The sequence below is a fragment of the Diabrotica virgifera genome, chromosome 1, assembly GCF_917563875.1.
Source record: "Diabrotica virgifera virgifera chromosome 1, PGI_DIABVI_V3a".
Classification (NCBI taxonomy): Eukaryota; Metazoa; Arthropoda; class Insecta; order Coleoptera; family Chrysomelidae; genus Diabrotica; species Diabrotica virgifera.
In genome coordinates, this window is record NC_065443.1 from 165,527,312 (window position 1) to 165,553,359 (window position 26,048).

General features: G+C 33.7%; 2 protein-coding genes and 1 long non-coding RNA gene across 3 annotated transcripts in view; all 3 read left to right on the forward strand.

Moving 5' to 3' along the window:
• The window catches only part of LOC126891976 (golgin subfamily A member 6-like protein 6), a 63,404-nt gene extending 48,866 nt beyond the window's left edge, over positions 1–14,538 (forward strand). The window contains exons 2-4 of the mRNA XM_050661338.1: positions 4,544–4,760; positions 4,908–5,306; positions 14,489–14,538. Coding sequence (XP_050517295.1) covers positions 4,544–4,760; positions 4,908–5,306; positions 14,489–14,538 — 666 coding nt within the window. The remainder of the gene's footprint in view (positions 1–4,543; positions 4,761–4,907; positions 5,307–14,488) is intronic.
• Positions 14,539–14,837: 299 nt separating this feature from the next.
• Positions 14,838–15,802, forward strand: LOC126879289 (uncharacterized). Its single transcript, XR_007696029.1, has 2 exons — positions 14,838–14,939; positions 14,998–15,802. It is a non-coding gene; the product is annotated as an uncharacterized LOC126879289 (long non-coding RNA).
• Positions 15,803–19,206: 3,404 nt separating this feature from the next.
• Positions 19,207–25,617, forward strand: LOC126891979 (uncharacterized). Its single transcript, XM_050661353.1, has 4 exons — positions 19,207–19,407; positions 19,463–19,708; positions 19,762–19,897; positions 25,508–25,617. Exons 1-4 carry the CDS (start codon positions 19,207–19,209, stop codon positions 25,615–25,617), a joined length of 693 nt encoding a protein of 230 aa, XP_050517310.1.
• Positions 25,618–26,048: the final 431 nt, after the last annotated feature.

The window sequence follows — 26,048 nt, forward strand, 5'->3', positions numbered from 1 at the left end:
CTCTTTTCCAAAACGTTTGTAAATTGATTGGTGTCAATAAGACCAGAACAACACCCCTGCATCCTCAATCAGATGGGATGGTCGAGAGGATGAACCGAACGATGGGTAAACACTTGTCCAAAGTTGTATCTGAAAATCAGCGAGATTGGGACCAACACATTCATTTATTCCTGATGGCCTACCGCTCGGCCGTAAATGAAACTACAGGTCAAACACCAACCTGCCTGATGTTGGGTCGTGAAGTTCGTTTGCCCTGCGACCTAGAGTTTGGCTGCAGACCTTCCGAGGAACATGTTGCAGGCGAAGAATACGTCGACCGCCTGAAGTTACGAATGAACAACATTCATGAATTTGCCCGACAACACATCCAGATAGCCAGTGACAGAATGAAAGATCAATATGATTCTCGATGCAAGAATGAAAGCTTCGAAGTAGGTGATCTTGTCTGGCTTTATAATCCACAACGTCGTCGCGGCTTGTGTCCTAAACTGCAAAGACAATGGGAAGGTCCGTATGAAGTTAAGAAGAAAATAAATGACGTAATATACAGAATTAAGAAGTTGCCAAACGGTAAACCAAAAGTTATTCACATAAATCGTCTTGCACCATATGCTGGCTCAAATGAAACAGAAGAAGCCCGAGTCCTCCAACAGGAGATGAAAGATGCACCACAGCCAAGTTTTAAGGAATTTATGTCAAATTACGCAGAAAGAAAAAGTGCTAGATTCGGCGTGACCACAGAAGTTCAGCAAGATCTGTTTGGTGTTCCAGAAAACGTCTCTCTAGCCCACTGTGTTGCCCAAGACCTCGAGATGACTAAAGGAATCTCGTCCGTATTCAATAGAAAGTTCGGCCGCCTGGACGAGTTAAGACATCAGCACCCTAAAATTGGAAGAGTACTGCGATTGGAAGATGGTCCTCGATATTTGCTGTATATGGTGACCAGGAAGTCTTATACGGACACGCCAAGCTACGAGAACATATGGCGTGCTCTAACTAATTTGAAGAAAATCGTGTGTAATTATGACATCAAAGATTTGGCTTTACCAAAAATAGGCCATGCAGTAGAAAATCTGGATTGGAAGATTGTGAGAAGCATGCTTGAAGTGATCTTCAGAGAAACTGGCGTACGAATTACTGTGTGTTGCATGAACCCGAAGATGTCATGCCCTTCAAAAACAGTAGACTGCTACTTCTTTTCTAGGGGTGTATGCAGAGCTGGAGAATCCTGTAGATTCCGCCACCCTGGGCCTTCATCTAGAGTTGCTGATCGGGACGCTCAGATCTTAAGAGGGGAGCAGTGTAACGAAAGAGAAAACTTGGCCGACCACTGTATAACAGTAAACACCTCGAGAATGACGTAATTGAATGATCTAGGCCTCGGTGGAGAGGAGGAGAGACTTCTTGAACGTACGTCCTGTAGGCGGAACAAGCTGATAGCTAGAGATGGGCGTCGATTGTTCCAGAATAACAACTGGGTATAAATACGGGCATATTTGTAAATAGAGTTTAGTCTTAAGCTAAAGTTTGTAAAGTAAACTTGTATAAATAAATAATAAAGTCGTAAATAAATACCCGAACGCTCGTTTTTGTTACAATATGAAATAATATAATACCTTAATAAGACCTGTTGATACATATGGGATTAAAACAACGACGATTAATAAGAAAGACGAACCTAGCATTCCGAAATTTGAACGAACAATAATGAGAACAATACTGGACCACAATGTAATAAAGGAAGGAGAAATAATAATGAAAACAAATGCCGAAATTGAAGAAACAATTGAAATTGAAGAAAAAATACGAGACATTTAGGCATCCCGAGAGAGTTTTTCGGGACACCGGGACAAATCGTTAAAAAACGGGAAAATATCGTTTTTTCGGGACGTTCGGCTACCCTATTGTAAGTCATTGCTCATATTGTCATAAACCCAGATAACACAAAGACATCTTAAAGAAATCTAAAAGATAGCTTACTAAAGATGTTTTAGACGTCTTAAAGATGTCTGGTATTTCCGGAAAGATATCTTTACGACATCTTAAAGATGTACGGATGTTACAAAACCTTACATCTTAAAGATGTCTTTTTTGTCTATTATTAAGGTGTTTAGGATAGCTTTCTTTTTAATTTTTTATGAAATATTTTAAATGAACTTTTAATAAAAATAATTAGGTTCTAAAAATACGTTTATTGCTATTCAAATTTTACATGTACATATTTAAAATACTAATTTGTTTGCCTTTTTGTCCCAGCCAACTGTACTGTAAAGCTTGCTCATTGCTTATAATTAATTTTCCAACTCTTGATACAAAATCATAGGCTTTTGATCCTCCTACTTTAACAAGCTCCGATACCTAAAAAATATATTTTTAAGAGCATATTGTTAAGGTAAGCTGTTGAATTAGGAGACATGCATTTACTCTTGATAACAAAGTTAATTTTTTTACTTAAATAATATAACAATCTAAATCTAAACCTACCTCATTATTAAAATCTGTGGAGTCTTCTAAATATCCCTCAAATAAAATATCTTCATTACAAGATATGGGAAATACCACTGAAGTCACTGATGTGAAAAAGCTTTTGTTTGGAGTTTGGCTTTTAGCTACCAGCTCTTGTTTTAATTGTTTTACTAACCTAACCTAACTTTTAAATTCGTAATTATAACCTATTTTTAAGAAAAAATGTCTTAAATTTGACGTTTAAAAGATATCTTAAATTTCGCCTTTTAAAGATATCTTAAATATGGCGTTTTAAAGATGTCTTTTAAAAGTCTTAAGACATTAAGACCATATTTGGTTGTAAATAAGATATCTTAAAGATGACCTGTGCTGTATGGGAATATGACAACGCGAAAGTTAAGGATACTTGATTATATGAAAGTGTGCCAAAAAACCCATTGAAAGTGTGCGAAAAAGTAAATCCCATTTAAAATACATTGTTACTTCACGCACACTTTAAACCCTTCACCATGCCCCGCGCACTCTAATAAAAAATATGTAATCGTATTTATTTTCCTTCCATTTTGTCAGAGGCGCTGATGTCGGCATTGTGATTGGTGGAACATGACTTTTGACAAATCCTGCGCTATCTGGGAATCTGTGTTCAGTGTATGTGTTCGGTCGTGCGTTGTCGTTCAGTTATTTTATATGGTCGGTTATGTAATGTGTTTTTGTCACCATAAAAACCTGATATTCAGTCGTGTTTTTCGATATTTTTGTTATTTTGTAATCGAGTACCTTTTTAAAGGTAAGTTTTTCTGATTGTAAGGTAGGTAGCTATTTTCTGATTGTAGGTACTGTTTATCCAACAGTTTTAAAATACACACTTTATTTCGCGTTTTGTTGTTAGGTCTAATGGCTCCGTTCAGCTTTTGTGTGCAGACGGTGAAAAAATTCAACAAGTAAACATTTATTTAATCCAAATTAAATACTCATATTTTCTGTGTAAAATGTCACATTATTGTATAAATAAATAATTTTTTTTTTATTTAAAATTATTTTGCAATCTGTTGAGTGTCAACAATAAACAAAAGTAATTACATTGACTAAGGACAAGGAAGATTTTACCCACTGGCAAAATCAAAGTACAATTTTTATAAAGTTGTGTACAAAATAATTACATTTCATAACTACTAACTCATTAGTTTAAAAGTTTACTCTAAATGGTAAGTCCAATGGTTTGAACCTCTTTAACCTACGCTGTTCTTGGGAATTGTCTAGGAGGTTAAGTGCAAACTGGTTTTTATGATCCTCCTACTTGGCAATGTAAGCAGCGCTACGTTTTGTGATGACTTCTTGTACCGTATCAGTTTTAAGGTCTCGATGAATAATTCTATTGTTGATGTACCAAGGTGCATTAGTGATGGTTCTGAGGGTTTTTGATTAGAAGCGTTGGATGATTTCGATGTTGGAGTGACTGGCTGTTCCCCATAGTTCCAACCCATATGTCCAGATTGGCATAAGTATTGCCTTATAGAGCAGCAATTTATTATCCAGAGATAGTCTTGATGAACGGCCCATTAACCAATACATATTTCTGAATTGGAGACCTAGTTGCTTTCTGTTGGTCCAGATATGTTTCCTCCATGTGAGACTTCTGTTGTTGAGTTGAAGCAAGCGAGGAGGTCGCACGTATTTTATGTGACTCGGCGGTAAACAACTCGGATTCGGGCTTTACCACGAAAACCATTTAGATATGTGATGTAAATTGATTTAAAAGTGATTTAGGATTGATTTAGGATTATTTAGTGTTGTGAATGTTGTTTGTGTACAAAGGACACAGAAGGATTTTGATTTAACATTTTGCGAGCGGTAAGTGATTTTTTAATTAGTAATGGTTTTATAAATTTGACCTAGTTGAAATCGGTGTCAAATTCCTCGTGCATAAACAATTTGAATTAAACCTTTACTGTAAATAGCAAATTGATTGCAAAACATATATTTATTTTATAAATAAAAACAAACAACATTCAGATAGAAATAGGAATACCAGTAAAATACAGTCAAACAATTAATTATAATAGTAATTGAAATTAAGATGACTGACAGCGGCAGCGACACTTATTTATCAGAGGATGGTAAAAGGAAAGGAAATGAATTTGACGGAATCTTTAGTAAGAGCAGAAAAGTATATCGATCTCCCGATACAAAGAATGCTGGAGGTAGAGAGAATGAAATTACGGAACTGATGAAAACGTTAATAACTGATAATAAAAAGAAAGATAAGGAACTAGAGGATATAAAAAACATGGTAGGTGAGTTGGTAGGAGAAATGAAAGAACTCAGAAAAGAGAATAGCGAGTACAAAGAAAATATTAAACAAATAATTCAAGAAAATGAAAATTTAAAAAAGGAAATGATGAGTATGAAACAAAAAATGGATAAATTAGAGCTAACTTTAGAAATCTGCCAAAAAGAAAGAAAGAAAAATAATTTAATAATGAAGGGTTTGCCAATAAGTACGTCTGATATGGAACAGCTTAAGAATGAAATAGGAAACTTTTTAAATAAAGAGCTACGAATAATGGCAGAGTTAAATAAGGTACAAAAGATCAACGACAATATGTGCATTATTGAGTTTAGTAATTTTGAAGACAAACTAAGAGTACTAAAAGCAAAAAGTAATCTTAGAAGTTATAGACAACACCGCGTATACATTGAATGCGATGTAACACTTAAAGAGATTGATATGCAGAAAAATCTTAGACATATAGCAGCAAAAGAAAAGGCAAATGGCAAAAGAATAATAATGGGTTATGGTTTTATCGTTATTGAAGATACCAAATGGAGATGGAACCATAGTACGAATAATATAGAAATAGTCAGAGATAATGTAGCAGCAACTGGTTTAAAAAACTACTAGTTAATGCAAATTCGAGGATGGATATGGATACGAACATGGCACAGATTATGGACATGAGAGAATATAACAAAATCGATGCGAGTCTTGACAAAAATATGCAAAAACTAAACCATAAAAATACAGACAATGAAAGAACTATGAATGCAAAAAATGAAAAACAAAATAAGTATTGGAAAATTGGGTTGTGGAATATACAAAGTCTAAATGGTAAAGAAGAGGAACTTATTGATGAGTTTGAAAACACAAAAATGGATTTTTTAGCATTAACTGAAACAAAGAGAAAAGGTAGTGGATGTATTAAAATGAGAAATGAGCACTACATGATTTTTGGAGGTGTTAATGAGTCAGAACGTGCGAGGGCAGGAGTTGCCCTAATGGTTCACAGAAATGAGCATAAAAATATCACTAGATGGAAAAATATTTCGGAAAGACTCCTTAGAATAGATATGAGTAAAAACGAGAAGACAACAATTATTGTTGGGTATGGACCATCGGAAAATGAAGCCAAGGAACTTAAAGATAGCTTCTGGGAACAATTGCAGGACGAAATGGACCAAATAAATCATAAGGTCATAATAGTAGGCGATTTTAATGGGCGAGTGGGGTCAAGCAATAAATATGACTACCCTATAGGACCATATGGAGAAATGGTAAGGAATAATAATGGACAAAGAGTCATCGAGTTTTGCATCATGAATGATATGCAAGTTAGTAACACATTTTTTCAACACAAGGAGATTCATAAATACACACGAGTGATAGATTCGCGGAACGAAAAATCCGTTATTGACCTAGTATTAGTACAGAACAGATACAAAAATGAAATAGCGGACGTGCGTGTTAAAAGAGGCTATGAGATCAGCTCGGATCATTTTCTCGTTGAAACTAAAGTAAAGACAAGGAGAGAACAGGCATTTAATATTAAAAATGAAGAAAATCGCTACGAACAACCAAGTATTAAAGTATACAAACTTCAGTCTGAAAATATTAGGAAAGAATACTGTCGTAAATTAAATGAAGAAATACGAAAAACAAATTGGAAAAATGAGGAGGATATAGAAATATTATGGAACATTTTTAAGGAGCTGGTGTACGCAACTGGGAGTAAAGTATGTGGGGTAACGAAAGGAAGATATCTGAAAGGTACAGCTTGGTGGAATAATGACATAAAATTGGAAGTTTCGAAGAAGAAAAAATTGTGGAAAAAGTATATAAGCAATAAAAGTGAAAGTAATTATCAAGAATATAAGGAACAGAGAATACTGGTTAAAAATAAAATTAAAGAAGCTAAGAATCGACAATGGGAAGAATTTGGAAATAAAATGGAAAGTGATAGTAAGGGGAATGCGAAGTTGCTTTATAGGACTTTAAAAAATCTAAGTAAAAAAAATCAAACGGATTAACAGGTTTAGAGGACAAAGATGGTAACATATTATTAAAAAATGAAGAGATTACCGAAAGATGGCGAGAACATTTTATGGAGTTATTAATGGGAGACAACAACGAAATAGAGAATGACAGGGAGGAGTACAATTTAAATGAACAACAAGATGATGATGACATAACATACGAAGAATACAGGGAAGCAATTTTAAAATTAAAAAATGGCAAGGCTGCAGGACACGATAATATTAAGGCTGAGCTAATTAAATATATGGAAGGAGAAGGATTACAATTACTATGGAAGATCATAAGGAGCTGTTGGCGTACCGGATGCATACCTAGAGATTGGACGCTTGCAACTATTCTACCATTACACAAAAAAGGCGATAAACATAAGTGTTCTAACTATAGAGGAATATCATTGTTGGTAGTTGCTAGTAAAATCTACGAAATAATACTAGAGAAAAAGCTGCGAGAAAAGATCGAGGCCACACTGGATGACAGCCAATGCGGCTTTAGGCCAGGGCGAGGTACAACCGATCTCATATTCACGGTGAGACAGTTATCAGAAAAAGCCCTAGAGCATAACAGTAAGTTGTATCTCTGTTTTGTGGACTTGGAAAAAGCATTTGATCGGGCGCCACGTAACAAGATCTGGGAAATATTAAACCGTAGAAATGTGAAACCGAAGTTAATCCAAGCAATAAAAAGTATATATAAATGTACACGTAATAATGTAAGAACGAACAATTGCTCATCTCTTGAATTCTACACAAGGACAGGTGTAACACAAGGTGGTGTTCTGAGTCCTTTGTTATTTATCACTCTAATGAACGAAATTGCAAAAGAATGCAGGGGTAAGGTAAAAAGAACTAGGGTTGGGGTGTATAAACTTCAACAAGTTTGCGTGTCAGAGTTGATATATGCCGATGACCTGGTTATTGTGGCAAAATCAGAAAAAGACTTGCAAGTAAATGTGAATGTTTGGAATGAAGCCTTTAAGAAATTTGGGATGAGAATAAATATTGAAAAAACAGAAGCTTTAGTAATATCGAAAACACAAGAAAATATAAATGTTAAGTTGAATAATGAGACCATTACACAAGTTGAGGACTTCAAGTATCTAGGATCAACAATGAATGGGCAAGGAAATATAGAACCAGAAATAAACAGCAGGGTAATGAGTGCAACAAAATTATATTATGCACTAAATAAAAGTTTTATTAGGAAGAAAGAAGTAAGCCTGAAAACAAAAATGAAAGTATTTCAAACCGTATACGAGCCGGTGCTACTCTACGGTAGTGAAACGTGGACAGTGGACGACAACATCCGTAGTAAAATCCAAGCATGCGAAATGCGATATTTACGTGCGGTATCCGGGGTGACCAGACGTGATCGTATAAGAAATGAAGACATACGTGAAAGGTGCGGTGTTGGAAGGACCTTAGACAGACTTGAAACGAAACAGTTATCGTGGTTCGGACATATGGCGAGAATGAGTGAAGGTAGAACTGTAAAGAGGGTATGGAAAGCGGCATCTGACAACAAACGAAGAAGAGGCAGGCCAGCAAGAACGTGGAATGCAAATATTGGAAAGGCTTGCGGAAAAAGAAATATTGGGTGGAGAGAAGCAGAAAGACTAGTTACCGACCGAAAGGCATGGAGACGTCTCATTTCTCCACTTACCTCGACACCGTAAGGTACAAGAGGACGGCTTAAGTAAGTAGTAAGTATTTCTGAATTGGAGACCTAGTTGCTTTCTCTTGGTCCAGATATGTTTCCTCCATGTGAGACTTCTGTCCAAATGAATACCAAGATATTTTACCTCGTTGGCTGATGGTAATTGGTGATTGTTTAAAGTTACAGGAGGACAAGTTCCTCTTCGTGTTGTAAATGTAACTTGAATAGATTTTCCTTCATTCACTTTAATTTTCCATTCCAAAAACCAAATTTGTACTCTGTCTAGATACGCTTGAAGGATATGCGAGGCATAAATAGGGTCTGTGTGTGAGGCTAGGATTGTAGTATCGTCGGCAAATGTTCCTAGCATCATTTCTTCTGTAAGTGGTCTCTCCTCTAGTGGTTCCTGAAGAGGTGGAGGTATATCTGCGGTAAATAAGAGATACCAGGTAGGTCCCAGTACGCTACCCTGTGGTACGCCAGCTTTGATAGAATAGAGTTTGGAAATTGCATCTTGGTATTTAATAAAGTAACACCTACCTGACAAATATGACTCAAGAAGAATGTAAAAGCTGTGCGGTAATGTCTTTTTTAGCTTGTATAGAAGGCCTTCATGCCATACCTTGTCAAATGCCTGCCTAACGTCAAGAAATGCCGCTGAACAGTACCTTTTGGCCTCAAAATCAGCATTTATATGTTTTACCACTCTGTGAACTTGTTGGATTGTTGAGTGATGGGATCGAAATCCAAACTGGTGGTCTGGAATTAGATTTTTGATCCAGGTTTCGAGTTTTTTTACTAATAGTTTTTCGAAAACTTTAGACGTGATTGGCAAGAGGCTGATTGGCCTGTACGATGTAGTTTCTTCTTGAGGTTTCCCCGGTTTAAGAATGGTTATTATCTGAGACACTTTCCATTGATCAGGAAAGTAACCTAAGTTTAATATGGCATTGAATATAAACGTTATAAGTTTTATGCATTTGATAGGTAATTCTTTCAATACTTTTCCACTGATCAAGTCGTACCCTGGAGATTTTTTATCGTTTAAATTATTAATAGCCAAGATGACTTCGGACGATTTAAATTTCGGAATAGGCAAACTCATTTGATATGGACTTTGAAGAAATGAGAATACGTCTAATTCCACAGGTGAATTCACTTGATTGGGAGTAAATACTTCGGAAAAATACTCTGCAAAACAACTTGCTTTCTCTTGTGCACTACGAGCCCATTCTCTGTCCGATTTTCTAATTGGAGGTGACGGTTTCTGTGGTTGTTTCAGTTTTCTCGTGGCTTTCCATAGCGAATAATCGGTATCTTTAGTGGAATCTAAATTTTCCAAGTAGTACTGAAGTGATTGGTTTTTGAGATCTTCGAAGAGCTTTTTTAATTCCCTTGATGCACTATTGAATCTACGCTTATCAGCAGGATCTCTGGTCTGTTGCCATCTTTTCCTCAGTCTTCTTTTTAGCAAAATTTTTTCTTTGACAACTTGTGGGCAGTCATTTATTATGCATTTATTTTGTATTGTTGGTGTTGCTTGCCAGGCAGCTTATTGGATATTTGTAGTTAGTTGTTCCACAGCAAGAAAAATGTCCTCTTTGGTTTTTAGTGGAATGTCTAGAGACACCTTGTTCTCCAGGATAGATCTGAATTTTGGCCAGTGTGTGCGTCTGTTATAAAGTGAGGGGGATATTTCTTTAATAAGTACCTGGGTTCCAACTGTGAATAGTATAGGCGAGTGATCAGAAGATAATTCGTAGCATGATGTAGCTTTTATATTAGACCTAGGGATGTTCTTAACTACAGCAAAATCGACCAAATCGGGGATTTTATTTCTGTCCGAGGGCCAGTATGTTGGTTCGCCGGTTGATGAATAATCCATATTATTTGACTCTATGATATTTAAGAGAACTCTACCTCTCGGAGTGATTAGTCTTGATCCCCACCTGGTATGTTTGGCATTATAGTCCCCTGCTGCTATGAAGCGGCTCCCAAGTGAATTGTAATAATCTTTAAATTGTTCGTTTGTGATAGAGTGTCGTGGGGGGCAATACAGCGCAGATACTGTAAGTGGTCCATCCCAGTCTTCAACCACAATATTGGTCGCTTGAATATGATTTGTTTGGTACTCGCCAGCATTATGATGTTTTATTGTATTTCTATCTGGATAATTAGTAGTATATATAGTATAGTTTGGAATTTTAAGGTAACTTTTTTGTGTAAAGTGAGTTTCGGATACTAGCAGTATATCTATTTTATGAAGGTGTAGAAAGTATTTGATTTCCTGTGTATGTTGTGATAAGCCATTGGCGTTCCATGAAGCTAGTTTTAGAAACGCCTCCATCTTAGGGTTTTTTAGCAATGAGAGCGGTTAAGAGGTTTAACATTGTGCTCATTTGTCTACCAATTGTTTGATCATATTTTTAAGTTCGAGCATGTCAGTGGATTGTTGAAGACTGGGAGCTGTATTTGATGGTATTTGATTACCAGCGGTTGCTACCTGAGCATAGGTTACATTCGGGACTACTAAGTGTTGGTTTGATTGGACAGGCTGACTTGTTGGTTTGCTTCTCAGTTGTGGAAATGCTCTTTTTTGCAGCTCTTTGTGGACTAAGCACCCACGATAGTTTGCTGGGTGATTTCCTTCACACAGCACGCATTTCACCTGGTTGTTTCTTTCTTTGTAAGAGCACTGATCAGATCTGTGGTTACCCGCGCATTTAACACATCTTGGAGAACGGTAGCAAAAATTTTTGGTGTGGCCGTAGCGTTGGCATTTTATGCACTGAGGTACTACACGTTTTTTATGTGGAGGTTCAAAAATTACTTTATAGTTCAACAATGAATCGATCTCATATATATCTTTGTTATTCTCGGCTTGTTTTAGTTCAACGTAGAACAGTGGTAATGGCTTTTTAGTACCTGATTGACGAATGTTATTGATATTTATGACTTCGTGCCCTACGCTTTCGATTTCCGCCTTAATTTCGTTGATATCTGTAGATGGATGTACATTTCTTAGTACAACTCTGAATGAGCGATCTTCTTTGAGTTGGTAGGTATGAAATTCAGTATTTTTGTCTTCTAGTGCTTTTGTTATGACAGAGTAGACTTCATTATTTTGAGGCATTATTTTTACTTGGTCATTGGCGAGAGTTTTTAATACATAATCATCTTTTGCAATCGTTTGTAGTAGTTTGGTAAGCGGAGTAATATTTGTAACACTGTAGACAAATATTGGTGGCGTTTTAGTAGTTGTATTTGTATTTTGGCTCTGGTTTTCTTCTGTAGTTGTATCCTGATTTGCATCGTTTTGTTCTTCTGTAGCTGTATCCTGATTTGCATCGTTTTGTTCTTTTTGTAATACAGAGAATTTGTTGAAGGTCGATATTGGTGAGTTTAACCAGTAATCATCTATTTTGGATTGTTTTGTTGCTCTAATATATTTTTCCGGGCTATCAATTCGATTTCTTTTTTTGTTATGTACGTGTTTCCAATCATCTGGTGCAGATTCAGCTTGGGATTGCGATTGAACAGGTAGTACAGGATAATATTGTGCTGCACTAGTAGAAGGCTGCATCGGTTGTGAAACTAAATGCGGTTGCACGTTTTGAATACTCTGAGCTGTGTTATTATATAAGGACTGTTGAATTGGTACATATTGAATTTGCGCGTACGGTCCTGCACATTGGTTTAGTGAATTTAGTGATGGATTTATAGTAATGTCCTGTTGTGGATACTGTACATACTGAGTATTATAATTTTGACTCATGGTTTAAAGTCGTTAAGATCTGAAGCATATTCTCATGCGTTATTAAATAATATATTTTATTATCAATAATTTTGAATCTAAACACTAACCTCTTATTTACAGTTAACAGTTTTTGGTATAATAAAATATTGTTCTACTTTTCTTATTTTTTTTAAATTTTTATTATTTTTCTTGATTTGATGTAAAAAAAACCGCGAGAGGGGTTAATTTCAGTTCAACCCTGCGGAAAATTAACCCCCGTAGGCTTTTTTTAATGCTTTTGTAATCTCTATATTTATAAAATTGCAATATTTATTTAAATAATAATAATGAAATAATACGTTACTTTGGAGCGGTGATTCCCACCTTTATACTGTTGTCAACACTTTCAACAAACCGAAGAATGTTTTGACACAAAGTTCGAGTTTTTTTTTCACTAATTAGCACTCGCGCGGAACAAAAACACTCTTGAAAATGACATAAATGTTTCTTATGAGACAACGGAAACTTTGCATGTTCGAGTACATCTAATTCGCGTGAAAAGTTCTCCAAACACTTTAAATAACACTCATCACTTTTGGACACAATAAAATAGTTGTTTTACGGATAACGAAACCAGATTTGGTTATCAAAGCTTTTTAGACAACCGTCCGCTTTGGCTGCTAATTAACGACTAAAATAAATAATTAAGAAACAAAAGTTGTTTGTGTTTTACCTTTATTGTCCACTTGAATAAAATAATATTAAATATTGGAAGTATCGTATGGAGGCTATGATGTACCTAGCATGGAGGCTAGATTACGCTACCCTTCCTATCCAATCAACAATAAGAACGTTTAAAATTTCACACCTATCATGTCGAAGCTACAGACCACTTATGTGGAGGCCAGATTTGTAATACCCTTCCAATAGGGCTTTTCATTCACAGTCATTTGTTTCGAGCTTCTGTCATATTTAGTATAATCTCTGTATATTAATATTATAGACAGATTATACAACATCTGACAGAAGCTCGAAACAAATGACAATCGATGAAAAGCCCTATTAACCAGGTGCTGAAATACGTGACATATTTTTGGAAGGGTAAGATCGCATTCTACCCAATCACACAACACTTTTTTCTATGCCCTTCACGCACTGCTGTCTATAATGACAGTTTTCACAAACTAAAAACTTATACATAATATGACATAAAAAGTAGGTAACAATTATTTTGAACCTCCCAAATATAAGTTTTTGTAATTATGTATACATGTATTATATGCATGTAATAGGTATAACAATAAATAATAAACAAAGTAAACAGATTATTCTACAATAAAATTAACATCAAAAATAAACAAGTAGGGAACAGAACATATATTTTGAAAACTAGTGTTTATATATTTTAAATCTTCTATTTTCAATAGTTTCATTTTTTTCTTCAAAATTATATATAAAAAAAATATACAAGGATAATGACTTTTCAAGTAGTTGATCGATTACGCAGCAACATTCTTCCATGTTCAAATTCAAATGCACGAATTGCTACTAAACGAACGTTACCATATTGTATAATGGTGACAATACTGATATACATAGCGTGCCCGCGCCGTCTGTGGAGCCGTCATTCCTTAAAAATTTTCAGTCTCGACGGATAGCGAGAATCATCTTTCGTTACCAGAATTAGAAGTGGTAACGGAATATAATAACGTGCAACCGTGCAACGGATTCAAATGTATTCACATATTGTAATCTCGCCAATATTTTTGTGCGTCTAATTGGCTATTTACTGAATTTGGTAGGTAATACGTATTAACAAATATTTCTGTTGGTAAAAAATATAAATGGAATTATTTCATAGTAGTCATAAAATATTTATTTGCAAGATTTTTAACTGTTACCAATGGTAACAGTGGTTACATGGACGCTTCGCCAGTGATGCTGTAATAAACTCCTCCGCCTGTAATAAACTTCCTGTTTATTGAATATTGTATCAAATTTACAATTTATGATGGCGAAGTCTCGTTTAAGGTCGACCATCGACACCTAATAAACTACGTAAGAGGCACCAAAACGTTTCAGTGGTGAAGAACCTAATTTCGTGAAGAACCTGATATAACGAGATCCGCTTTTACGAGGTAATTAGTCCGCAATTTCAGTTCTCTTTATAGAGGGAGTCTACTGTAATATTAAAATCAAAAAGTTTATTACCTCTTCTGTAAAATTTAAAAAAGTGGAGGTGATCCCTTTTCAAAATGACTTTAAATTATATTATTATTGTTCAGAATATATATTATTGAATATTATTATGTTTAAAATAGGTGGTGTCATCTATAAGAGAATTGGTAAAGATATTCAAATTATAGGATAGAAAATTTTTACGCAGTGTTCTTCTATGGGGAAGAATCGTTCTTTACGAGCGGCTATCGAGAGCTCTGCGTCCATGCCGTAATAATTACAACGAAGACCGACTGAGGGCACTGGCGCTCATTGTCATTAGCATTGGCGCGAACTTAGAGTAGGCAGAATTTTGGGAAGTGTAAAATTCTCCAGGTACGATTAATTACAGGGACCCGATCCGTCAACTGTCAGTGTAAATTAAATTCACAGGTGGTATTTGTGACAGTGACATTTGATAGACGTCAAGTTTTATTTTTGTTTGTATAAAAAATAAAAATAGAAATGGAATATTTATATTGTTTGTATGTTATTATTATTTAATTTCTACAAAATGGTAATGTGTTGGGTACCCGAATGGTTATCATTGATATTGTAAGTACTAAAATATCTAAAATTGTAAATTTAGGGTATAATGACACCATATTTTTAGGAAATCTGCAGAACGGAGTAAAACTACTCATTTATGTTCCTGGTTCCTGCTACTTTTATAAAGGAGATAAAGAAAATCTTCTCACCATATTTTCAAATAGGACTGGTGAAGATGCTGAAGAAATGCAGTAGTACTATCTTGTGTGTAAATCCTTGATTTTGTGTAATTTATAAAATTGAAAGCAATATGATAAATATGACTAATAAGGATTGTGTCTTTATAAAAAAAATATATCACAGGTACAATTATAATGTATTATGGTCTTTTTTGATAACTATAAAATATTATTTGTTTTCTTTTAGTATGCAAACTACAAGTACGAGCATTAAATCTCAGAAATGTTTACCCCTGTTTTTTTTTGGTTTTATTCCATGGATTTAATGGATTGTAGATGTAGACCCTCTACATCTTCATTACCACTTGAAAGCCAACCAGAATCATCTCATTCAAGTGGTATCACATCAAGTAGTGCACAACAAGACACAGAAATGTATTTTCTTAAATAAGAGAATACTCAGCTGAAACTAAAATTAGATAATTTGTCAAATATAGATTTCCATCCCAGCATATCAAGAATGATCACAATTTAGTGAAAGTGTACATGGGAATAACAACTACTGTATATTGAAATATTGTTTAATATTTAATATGCTAAGTAATATTCAGTTAGAATATTATCATGGATCATGGATGGGTGAAATATCACAGTTTTAACAAAAAAAGGAATGTGTTGTATTTTGTACGCACCTTAGAAGTTATACTTCTATTATATGATTTCAATGAAATAAACATATTTTAAACAGTTTATTTGTATTTTATTTAAATATTAAACTAATTTTAATACTTATTTCTTACCAAAATTTTTTATTAAAATAACAAAAATTAAAAAAAAAGTAAGGCAAAGCAACAACATAAGACTATAGTTATCAATCATGACAACTGTGAAGGGCCGGTTTTACCAATGACAAATAGTAGTTTATTCTATGATGTAAATTTATTCGACCATTAAACTGACATTTCTCCATTTTACTAACGTCAAATAAGACTTATTTTATTTATTTATCAAAAAAATACTTACTCTTCGAGTAAATTTGCAAGTTAATCTGGCTGTAAATATTTAGAAAAAAGTAAATTCGCTAGTTTAACTTTAAATTATCAAAATTAGATTGAAACACATTATAAACTTAAACGTCTAATAAATTTTATTCGACGAATAGCTATTCATTGATTTATTCGTTATTGGTGAAACCGGACCTTAGTCAGTGTGTTATGGCTGTAAAATTGATAAGAAAATGAATTATTTTGACAGATTTTACAAATAATATTAAGATTGTTTTTAATCTTCTTTTCATCATATTTTAATACTTATTATCATATTCCCGAAGAAGACAAATCCAAAGACCAAAAATTATCAAGAAATATATTTACTAAATAAAAACACTGATATATCTTTTTCACACTTTATTTGTATTGATATATTTATATGTAACTTGAAAGATTTAGCAACTAACTTTACTGTCCGTGTGTGCATGTACTTCATACTGTTGTTTTTATAAAAATTCATCCTCAACATTTTCCCCAATCGTGCGTAAAGAAGTATGTATAACTTTAAATAAGATCAATACAATTATTCATGATATTGATGCAATTACAATTAAATTTGTTGCAGACATACCTGGCTGCAGTAGAGGGACTATTGCAAATATGTATACATTGTTAATCGTTATGCATGAAACTTTGTTCATCCAGCTAATAAAAAATATACCATCACAACTTAAAAATAAATTATGTTCACCTACTAGTTTACAGCACTTTTACATATTATTGTGGATTGTACAGAAGTGACATACCAAAGCCAACATTAATGGCACATCAAAAACCAACTTATAGGTTTATAAACACAAATAGTTTCAAAGGTTTGTTTGCTGTAGCTCCTAATGGAGTAGTAACGTTTTGTAGTGATTTTTACATCAGACAAAAAAAAATGTCCAGGATGGTGGTATTGTGCATTAAATGAGACCTCGTGATTTAATTCTTGCAGATAAGGGATTTTTATTAGCTAACGTATTATGTACCACCAGCTGTTAGTTTTCATCACTTCATTTCTAAAACCATACCACAGTTTACTAAAGAACAAGTAACTTCTTGTATTACGGCAGTGACCAAATAGGAAGAATTCATGTAGAACAAGCAATCAGAAGAATTAAATGTTTTTCAATTCATGATATTCTAACTTCGCTTTATTTTTCAAGTTTGTGCAGCACTTACAAATTTGCAGTACCCTCTAATAGCAGAGTGGAATTAATGGTAGACGAATGAAATATCCTGGTAGTTATATTAGTGAATAATTACAATACTTTTTTTAATTAGGGGTACCTATATGAATAAAATATCTTTGTAGTTAAATTTGTAAATAATCATAATACATATTTTAAATTTTTTATTAATAAACTACCATATTGTGATTTTTAAAGACATACAAACACATAACAATATCAAAGATTAAAGTACAATAATCAACCTTCGACTACAAGACAAGATCCCCCTTAAATGCACCTTAATTAATTAAAAATTTCAGTTGAAGTGTTGAACCACAGTATTAACACAGAATACAGTGGGTGATGTATTCTGTAAAATTTGTTATCCCTTATCTATGATACTGTGGTTTGACCAGGGTTTGACACATTCAAACTCCTTCGCCTCGTACATGCGCAGTTTACGGACATTTGACGGATCGGGTCCCTGTAATTAATCGTACCTAAATTCTCCCTACTGTACTATTCTGTGTAAATCTTGACCCAAGGCGTAGCGGCGTGTAATTTGGGTGCCTATATAAACTTGAATCGACGAAATGGGCCTTTTGAGTTATTTAAAACACTGAAAAGACTATTTAGTGATAATAAAAACCGATATTTACTGCGGTTACATGATATTTTATATTAAATTAGTATTGGATGTGGTAGAATGTAGACTCTTTGTATAATTACCTATTGAACAGTTAAGCTGTTAGATCAATTTTCCGATTCAATCATTTCTACTGTTCACAGTTCTGTGTTTGTGTTTGCTTTTGAGTAGGTATTTCATTTTCTTGACAACTAAAATGTTCGATGTGGAAAGAATGAATAAGTGCGTGCAATGCGGAAAAGTGTATAAACGTAAACATGATTTAAAAAGACATGTAAAAAATTCGCATCCCGACAAATTGGTAGCCCCTTTAAAAGTGCTTAAAGGCAACGTCTACATACAGATAGATTCAGATTTAAATGGAACATAGCGGGCTCATACACAGGGGAGAGATTAGGGCCGGTACTTTATGTCCCGGTTAAACCTCGGTTAGCTAACCGGGGTTTAATCGGGACAGAAAATAAGTACCTCATAGGGCCTCTTGCGTTGTAATAAAAGCAATTAGGCATTCCAATGAAACGTCAAACATGGCCGGGTGTGGGCAAAATCTAACCTTACATCGACATTAATTTGTAAAGAAAATCCTGTTTGGTTGTTTTTTTATGTTAATTGTGTAGGGAAATCTGCGAAATTGTGATAACAAATTAAATATGAAGTGGTTTGTCGCCTACAGAACTGAATTATCCCATATTAGTTACCAGTTTGTGTCAATAACTACTATGGGATAATTCAGTTATGTAGGCGATAAACTAGTTTATATTTATTTGCTATCATAACTTCGGTGCACAATTAACAATAAAAAACAAAACCAAACAGGATATTCTTTACAAAAACTGATGTAAACCCTATATTATTAAATTTTTGCCCACTGCCGGCCATATTTTATCACGTGATTTGGAATGGTCAATTATAATTATTATTATAATTATTTATGAATATAATAATAAGTATAATTGCGTTTATGTCTATGTTATGCATATATTTATGTCCCGATTAAATCCCGGTTAACTAACCGGCTGTTAATGGAGACATAAAGTACCGGGCCTTTATGTCCAGCAAACGACGGCAATGGGTGCGTTCACCAGATGCAAACACTTTCACAACTGTTTGGGCTTTGAATCATAAACATGTTGATAGCGAGCTGAACGGTTGGTTTTTGAGTTTGATATTTGACATAATATGTTTGACACGTTTGACATTTTGCTTTGCTTTGGATGTGCATGTGGGTTCTTTTGAAATTTTGAACATAACCTAAAGTAAATTGTCTCGATAAATAAGTTATTGAATTATTAAAAAATAAAGAAAATGGGCGAGCACCATATTAACGTAGCTAGGATTGTTGGTATGGTTGTAGATTTAGCGGAACCTTTATTGGATTTAGCCGATTTATTTCCTGCTGAACGACGGGATATAACTCGTAATGAAAATTATTATGAGGAAACAATTCCCAACTACACTAATACTCAGTTTCAAGAGCATTTCCGCATGTCAAGAGAAACGTTTGAGGTAGTATTGAATTTACAGGTACCTAATACTATTTTATAACACGTTCTGATTTTAGGTTTTGTTACAACAAGTACAACAGTTTGTTGAAGTCGAAGGTACTCGAATACCTCTAAGAAAAAAATTATTATTTGCGTTATGGACCATCAGCAAACAAGACAGTTTTCTGGCAGCAGGGGATCGATTTGGTTTGGCAAAAAGCTCAGGACATGGCATTTTTATTGAAATGGTTAGAGTCATTGGGCGAATGTGCCAGACATATATTAATTGGCCAAATTTAGAAGCACAAATGCGCATAGCTAATGTAAGATGTATTTTATAAAATATTGTTAAAATATTCATCCTATTTTTATACAGGTGTTTGAGCATCGCTCTCGTGGCATTCCAGGTATAATAGGGGCAATTGATGGATGTCACATACAAATAAAACAGCCAGAAGGAAACGCCATTGACTATTATAATAGAAAAGGTACACATTCAGTCATCTTGCAAGGTAAATATTTTAAATAAACTCTAACATCAAAGTAAAACAACTTCTATATAATAGATACCTATAATTTAATAAAATCCTAAAAAATCCCAGTGGATTGTATAAAATACGTTCAGAATTAACGTTTTCGGACCTATCAGTCCATCATCAGTGAACTCGTACTTGGTAACTAGCTCCAGAACCAAACAATGGTTGTAATTATAATTCAATCTACATTCTAAGGTAGGCTTAACGCCGATGTTAGTAGATAACCTCTAGGAACATGGTGAAACCCTAAGTGAAATCTTTAACAACCACCTCACACATTCATGGCCCAAGATGGTTGTTAAAGTTTTCGCTTAGGGTTTCACAATGTTCCTAGAGGTTATTTACTAACATCGGTGTTAAGCCTTCTCAATTTCACTACCTTAGAAAGGTGAAACAAAAAATTAATTAGTGGGTAACTATTCTGGAAATTCTAATGTAGAAGGAGTGGATCAAACAGTTGCTTTACACGTATTTAATCTGAAACCGCAAACATCTGCAGAAGACCTTCAATCATTTTTATCAAAAAACCTGCCAGAAGCCAGCTGCTCAGCTCTTCCATCTCGTCGTCCTGATATATATTCTTCTTTCAAAGTGGAAATCTCGAAAGCAAACTACAATAAGGCGTTGGATGCCTCGATTTGGCCAAACAAAGCCTGTATAAGAAATTTTTTTCAATTAGGAAAAAGAAAGAGCAAATCGAGTAGAAGTATCTATCGACAATGAAACAAAACATACGGCAATTTTTAAAATTATACAGTTAAATACAGCGTCTATTAGAAACAAACTTGAAAGGTTGGAAATTCTGCTTGACCAAGAAAATCCCATTGTCGTCAGTATTGCGGAGCACTGGTGTAAGCAGGATGAAATATCTCTAATGGTAACTCCGGGTTACGATCTTGTAACCAGTTATTGTCGATCTATCCATGAGCATGGCGGATCAGTTCTGTATGTGAAATGTGGGTATGAATATCAGATCATCAATGTGTGCCAGTTCGCTGTGGAGATGCATTATGAGTGCAGTGCGGTAAAAATAATGTTTTGTGAAAGAAAAGTTGCAGTCATCAGTATCTACAGGCCTCCCAGTGGAGACTTTTATTTGTTTTTGAAGCAGTTTTTCCTATACGATTGAACTCTGTAATAGGTATGTTGACGATATTTTTATTTGTGGTGACTTAAACATTGATTATTTAGAAAATAGTTTATTTAAAATTCTTTTTAACGATGTTCTAATGAGCTACAATCTTAGCATAACCTCTATGGTTCCCACAAGGGTAGCGACAAATTGTTTGAACCAAACTTCTATCAGTAAGATTGACTATATTTTAACCAATACAGCTAATATACTTCAATGCAATTCTAATGTTTTTGAAGCGCATTTAAGTGACCATAGAGCAATCAGTTTGGAATTTGTAGTAGACATTAATAGTAGCTGTACTAAATCCAATGACCAGCCTAATTATAAATATTTTAGAGACTTGTCTGACAACAACCTTAAACAAATTTCTTCTGTGCTATCTGTAACTGACTTTGACGATATTTATTTAACCGATAATGTTGATAAATCCTTTGAAAATTTTATAAGTAGTTTAATATATGTATTAGATTATTGCTGTCCAGTAAAACGGTATAATATCAGTAAGCAGACTTGCAATAAAAAATGGATTACTCCGGAAGTTAAGCAGTCTAGTGTTCATTTAAAAAATGCTTACTGGCTTAATAAGGAACTAAAAGATGCCAATTCTCTTGCAAATTATAACAAAATTAAGAAAGACCACGCGGAACTATTACAAAAATCTAAATTAAAATTCCATGATCAATTGATAAATAATTCAAGTAATAAAAATAAGACTGTATGGAATCTTGTTAACAAGGAAACTGGCAGGAAGTCTATCCAAAAAAACATAGCATTAAATATAGATGGTGAAAGTTGTACTGATTCTAAGCAGTTGTCTGAAGTTTTTTGTGATTATTTTGCTACAGTAACCGAAGAGAAACTGTCAAATCATTTAGGGAATTCTCGATCTAATAGTTGCACATCTTCTACTATTCTTAAAAACAGTTTCTTCTTTAGACCTGTTGTTGGTAATGAGGTAATGAATGTGATCAATAATTTAAAAAATAAAAAAAGTACTGGACTTGATTCTATCTCGATACGAGTATTAAAGGCTATGTCATCTGATATAATAAACCACATTGCATGTTTGATAAATTTATCAATAGGTAAAGGAGTCTTTCCAAGTATTCTAAAAAAAGCAATCGTTATTCCTATTTACAAAAAAGACGATCCGGAAGACATTTCAAATTACAGACCTATTTCCTTATTGTGTGTACTTTCCAAAGTATTTGAGAGAATTGTGTATAACCGTATGTCTGAGTTTTTGGGTAGATTTAAAATTGTAAGTGATTGTCAACATGGCTTCCGTACCGGTAGATCCACTCAGTCTGCTGCCTGCAGATTTTGTGAAAGGGTCTACAGATCTTTGGATGCAGGTGAATATGTGGCAGGTCTCTTTTTTGATCTAACCCGTGCCTTTGATTGTCTTGATAGTCGTTTTGTTAGCAATAAACTGTATAATATTGGTTTTAGAGGCATATTTTTAGATTGGCTAATCAATTATCTATCAGATAGGATCATTTCTGTTAAAATCAATGAAGCTATTTCGGAGGAACGTTTTATTAATCTGGGAGTTCCACAGGGCTCTGTATTAGGACCCCTGATTTTTTTGTTGTTTATTAACGATGCATCTAACCAGTTTGATATTTTGGACCTGACGTTATTTGCAGATGATACTTCTCTTGTGGTCTCAGCACAGACCTATGAGAAATTGGCATCTACTTGCAATAGTTTTTTAGCTCGGTTTAATGACTGGTGTCGATCTAATAACCTAATTTTAAATGTAGACAAAACAAAAGTAATATATTTTAATAACTTAAATTCTGTTAATCCTGTACTACATCTAAGTTTTAACAATGTACTACTGGATTCCTCAAATCATACTAAATTTTTAGGTATCCATCTCGACTCAAAATTAAAATGGTCAGTTCACATAGACATGCTCAGTAAGTCCCTTAATAAGTCGTACTATGCATTATCCCGTATTAAAAATATTATGCCCATCTCTGCGCTTTTAAATGTATACTATAGCCTTGTTTATAGTAGACTTTGTTACAACATAGTTTTATGGGGGAATGCAGTCAACAGTGACAGAATATTTATAACACAAAAACGTATAATACGAAAAATGTTTGGAATTAGACCTCTTGAGAGCTGTAAGCCCATATTTATTAAGAATAATATTTTAAGTTTTCCATGTATTTATATCTTCAGAATGTTACTATATGCTGTTGATATATTCACATGTATGACAGAAATTCTAGTTTCCACAATTATTCGACACGAGGTGGCGACTTGCTGAGCGTACCTGGTCATAGATCGAGTAAATTTCAAATGTCAGTAAAGTATATGAGCATTAGATTGTTTAACGTTTTACCAAAAAAATATAGAACAATGAATAAATATTTATTTAAGAAATCCATTAAAAGCTTATTGCTTACCAAATGTTATTATACTGTGGAAGAGTTTGTTTCGGACAGAAATATTACCTAAATGTTATCAATTCTATCTACCTTAAAATGTTTATAAAATTTATAAATGTATTAATTTTATTGCTTGTTTGTTTGTAAAACTAATGACATGTCCTATACATTGTATGTCTTAAAGGATGAATAAATATTATTATTATTATTATAGAATATAGATTGAATTATAATTACAACCATTGTTTGGTTCTGGGGCTAGTTAGCAAGTATATGAGTTCACTGATGATGGACTGATAAGTCTGAAAACGTTCGTTCTCAACATATTTTATACAATCCATTGGGATTTCTTAGCATTTTATTAAATTATATCTATTACGTAGAAGTTGTTTTACTTTGATGTTAGAGTTTATTTAATTATGTGGTATACAGCCAACCCAGGAAACTAGACCTTTTTAGTAAATATTTTAGGTGTATATTATAGTAAATTGCACCGTTAAGTTAACTTTTATTATCCACTTGTTAGCAAATTTTATTCTTTATCAAAAGTGGTATACTGCAGAACATTTTCGGTTGTCAAAGTTCAAATTTTCCAAACAGTATAGTAGGGAACATATGGATAATTAAAGTTTCTCAAATAGTACAGATTTTCTGAAACTTATTAATTAGTTATTGATGGATAGATTTATGAAAAAGGTCAATACTCACAATCTTATTGTTTTATTAGATATTACAAGAGGCGACTGGTTTCGTGACTTACAATTTATTCCCTATCCTCAGGCACAGCAAAGAGTGTGTTTATACAAAACAATACTAGAAGCTAAAATTAAAATAAGCTAACAATAACAACTAAAACATTATTATTGTGAAGTACATGTAATGTGTGTTTTTAACTTATATGTATGCATTTGTCTACTTTTATAAAATTCATAATAACAACTAATCTGACAACTTGGAACAATCCTAAGTCTATGGCAAAAACAACTAGAATGTAATTAAAGTATAAAGAACCATTGTAACACCTACACAGTTACTTCTCAATGTTTAATCTCAAATTCCAAGAGTTTCATCCTATTGGAAAGCTTTACACACAGAGAAGAATTAACACACTTCTTCACTTAAATAGATAGTGTCTTTGATGTTAACAGAAAACTGATATGTAAGTTATTTAATGTTTAATTCTTAATAAAATCATAGTTTTATAACTACTACTATTAGTACCATGTTTACCAGCCTCACATCTACTAGGCAAAATTTTATATACATACTACGGCTGTCATCAGATTGGATGCAATTTAACAGTGTTAATCTTCAAATGCAGATTACATAATCAGTCAATACTTCACCATAATAATGTTTTAGTTGTTAGCTTATTTTAATTTTAATATGATCCTGGTTTGTTATTTGTTTGTAATTGCCTATTTTTAAAATATTAGCTTGTAGTGTTGTTTTGTATTGACAAACTCTTTACTGGCCTGAGGATGGGGCATAAATTGTAAGTTTCGAAACCAGTCGCCTCTTATAACATATAATAAAATAATAAGATTGTGAGTATTGACAGTTTTTCATAAATCTATACATTATGGACTCACATTTGCAACCTTTTCATCATTTACTTATTTATGGAATTATGTGTTTTAGGTACATGTAACGATAAAGGACTTTTTACAGATATTTGCATAGGCATGCCAGGAAGAATGCATGATGCCCGTGTATTTAGATTAAGCCCTTTATTTAATAGGTTAGAAGAACTGGTACCTAATAATTACCATTTAATTGGGGATTCTGCCTATCCCCTTTTACATCAGTTGATGAAACCCTATCAAGATAATGGCCACCTTAGTAGAGAACAAATTCATTTTAATACAAGATTGTCTAGTGTAAGGTCCATAATTGAACGAACATTTGGTCTTCTAAAAGGAAAGTTTCGGAGATTAAAATATTTAGATGTTGCAACTCCTGAAATGGCTAGCGAAATAATATTGGCTGCCTGTGTACTACACAATTTTATTGTGCTGCAGGAGAACCCCCAAGACAATTACCTTTTAGGAGAAATTGAAGATCAACAAGAAAATAATGTAGTGGAAAACAATGAGCCAATACTTCAAGGGGCAGAAATGAAACGCAGAGAACTGGTGAACCTGTGCAACAGACAATAAAACAAGAATACATTTAAAATATATTATATGTATTTTTATATTTAAGACATTAAATTATCATTCTACACTTAAGTTGTTGTTTTAATATTTCAATCCTCTCCTTTTGAATCCTGTTATTCTTTATGTACAAGCTCTTCACCAATGAAATTCCAGGAGACTGGAAAAGAGCAGTTATATGCCCAATCCACAAGAAGGGAGACAAACTCAGCTACAAAAACTATAGAGGTATATCCTTTCTCTGTGTGAGTTATAAGGTGTTTAAGTGGATCATAAACTAGAAATTATATAAGCTACTTCACAGAACAAATCATAGGAGAAAACCAGGCCAGTCTACTATTGACCAGCTATTCAACGTAAAACAAATTTAATATGAGCCGAAGCCTAGGAGCACCACCTATCTTTGTAGATTTTCGACAAGCCTATGATAACAT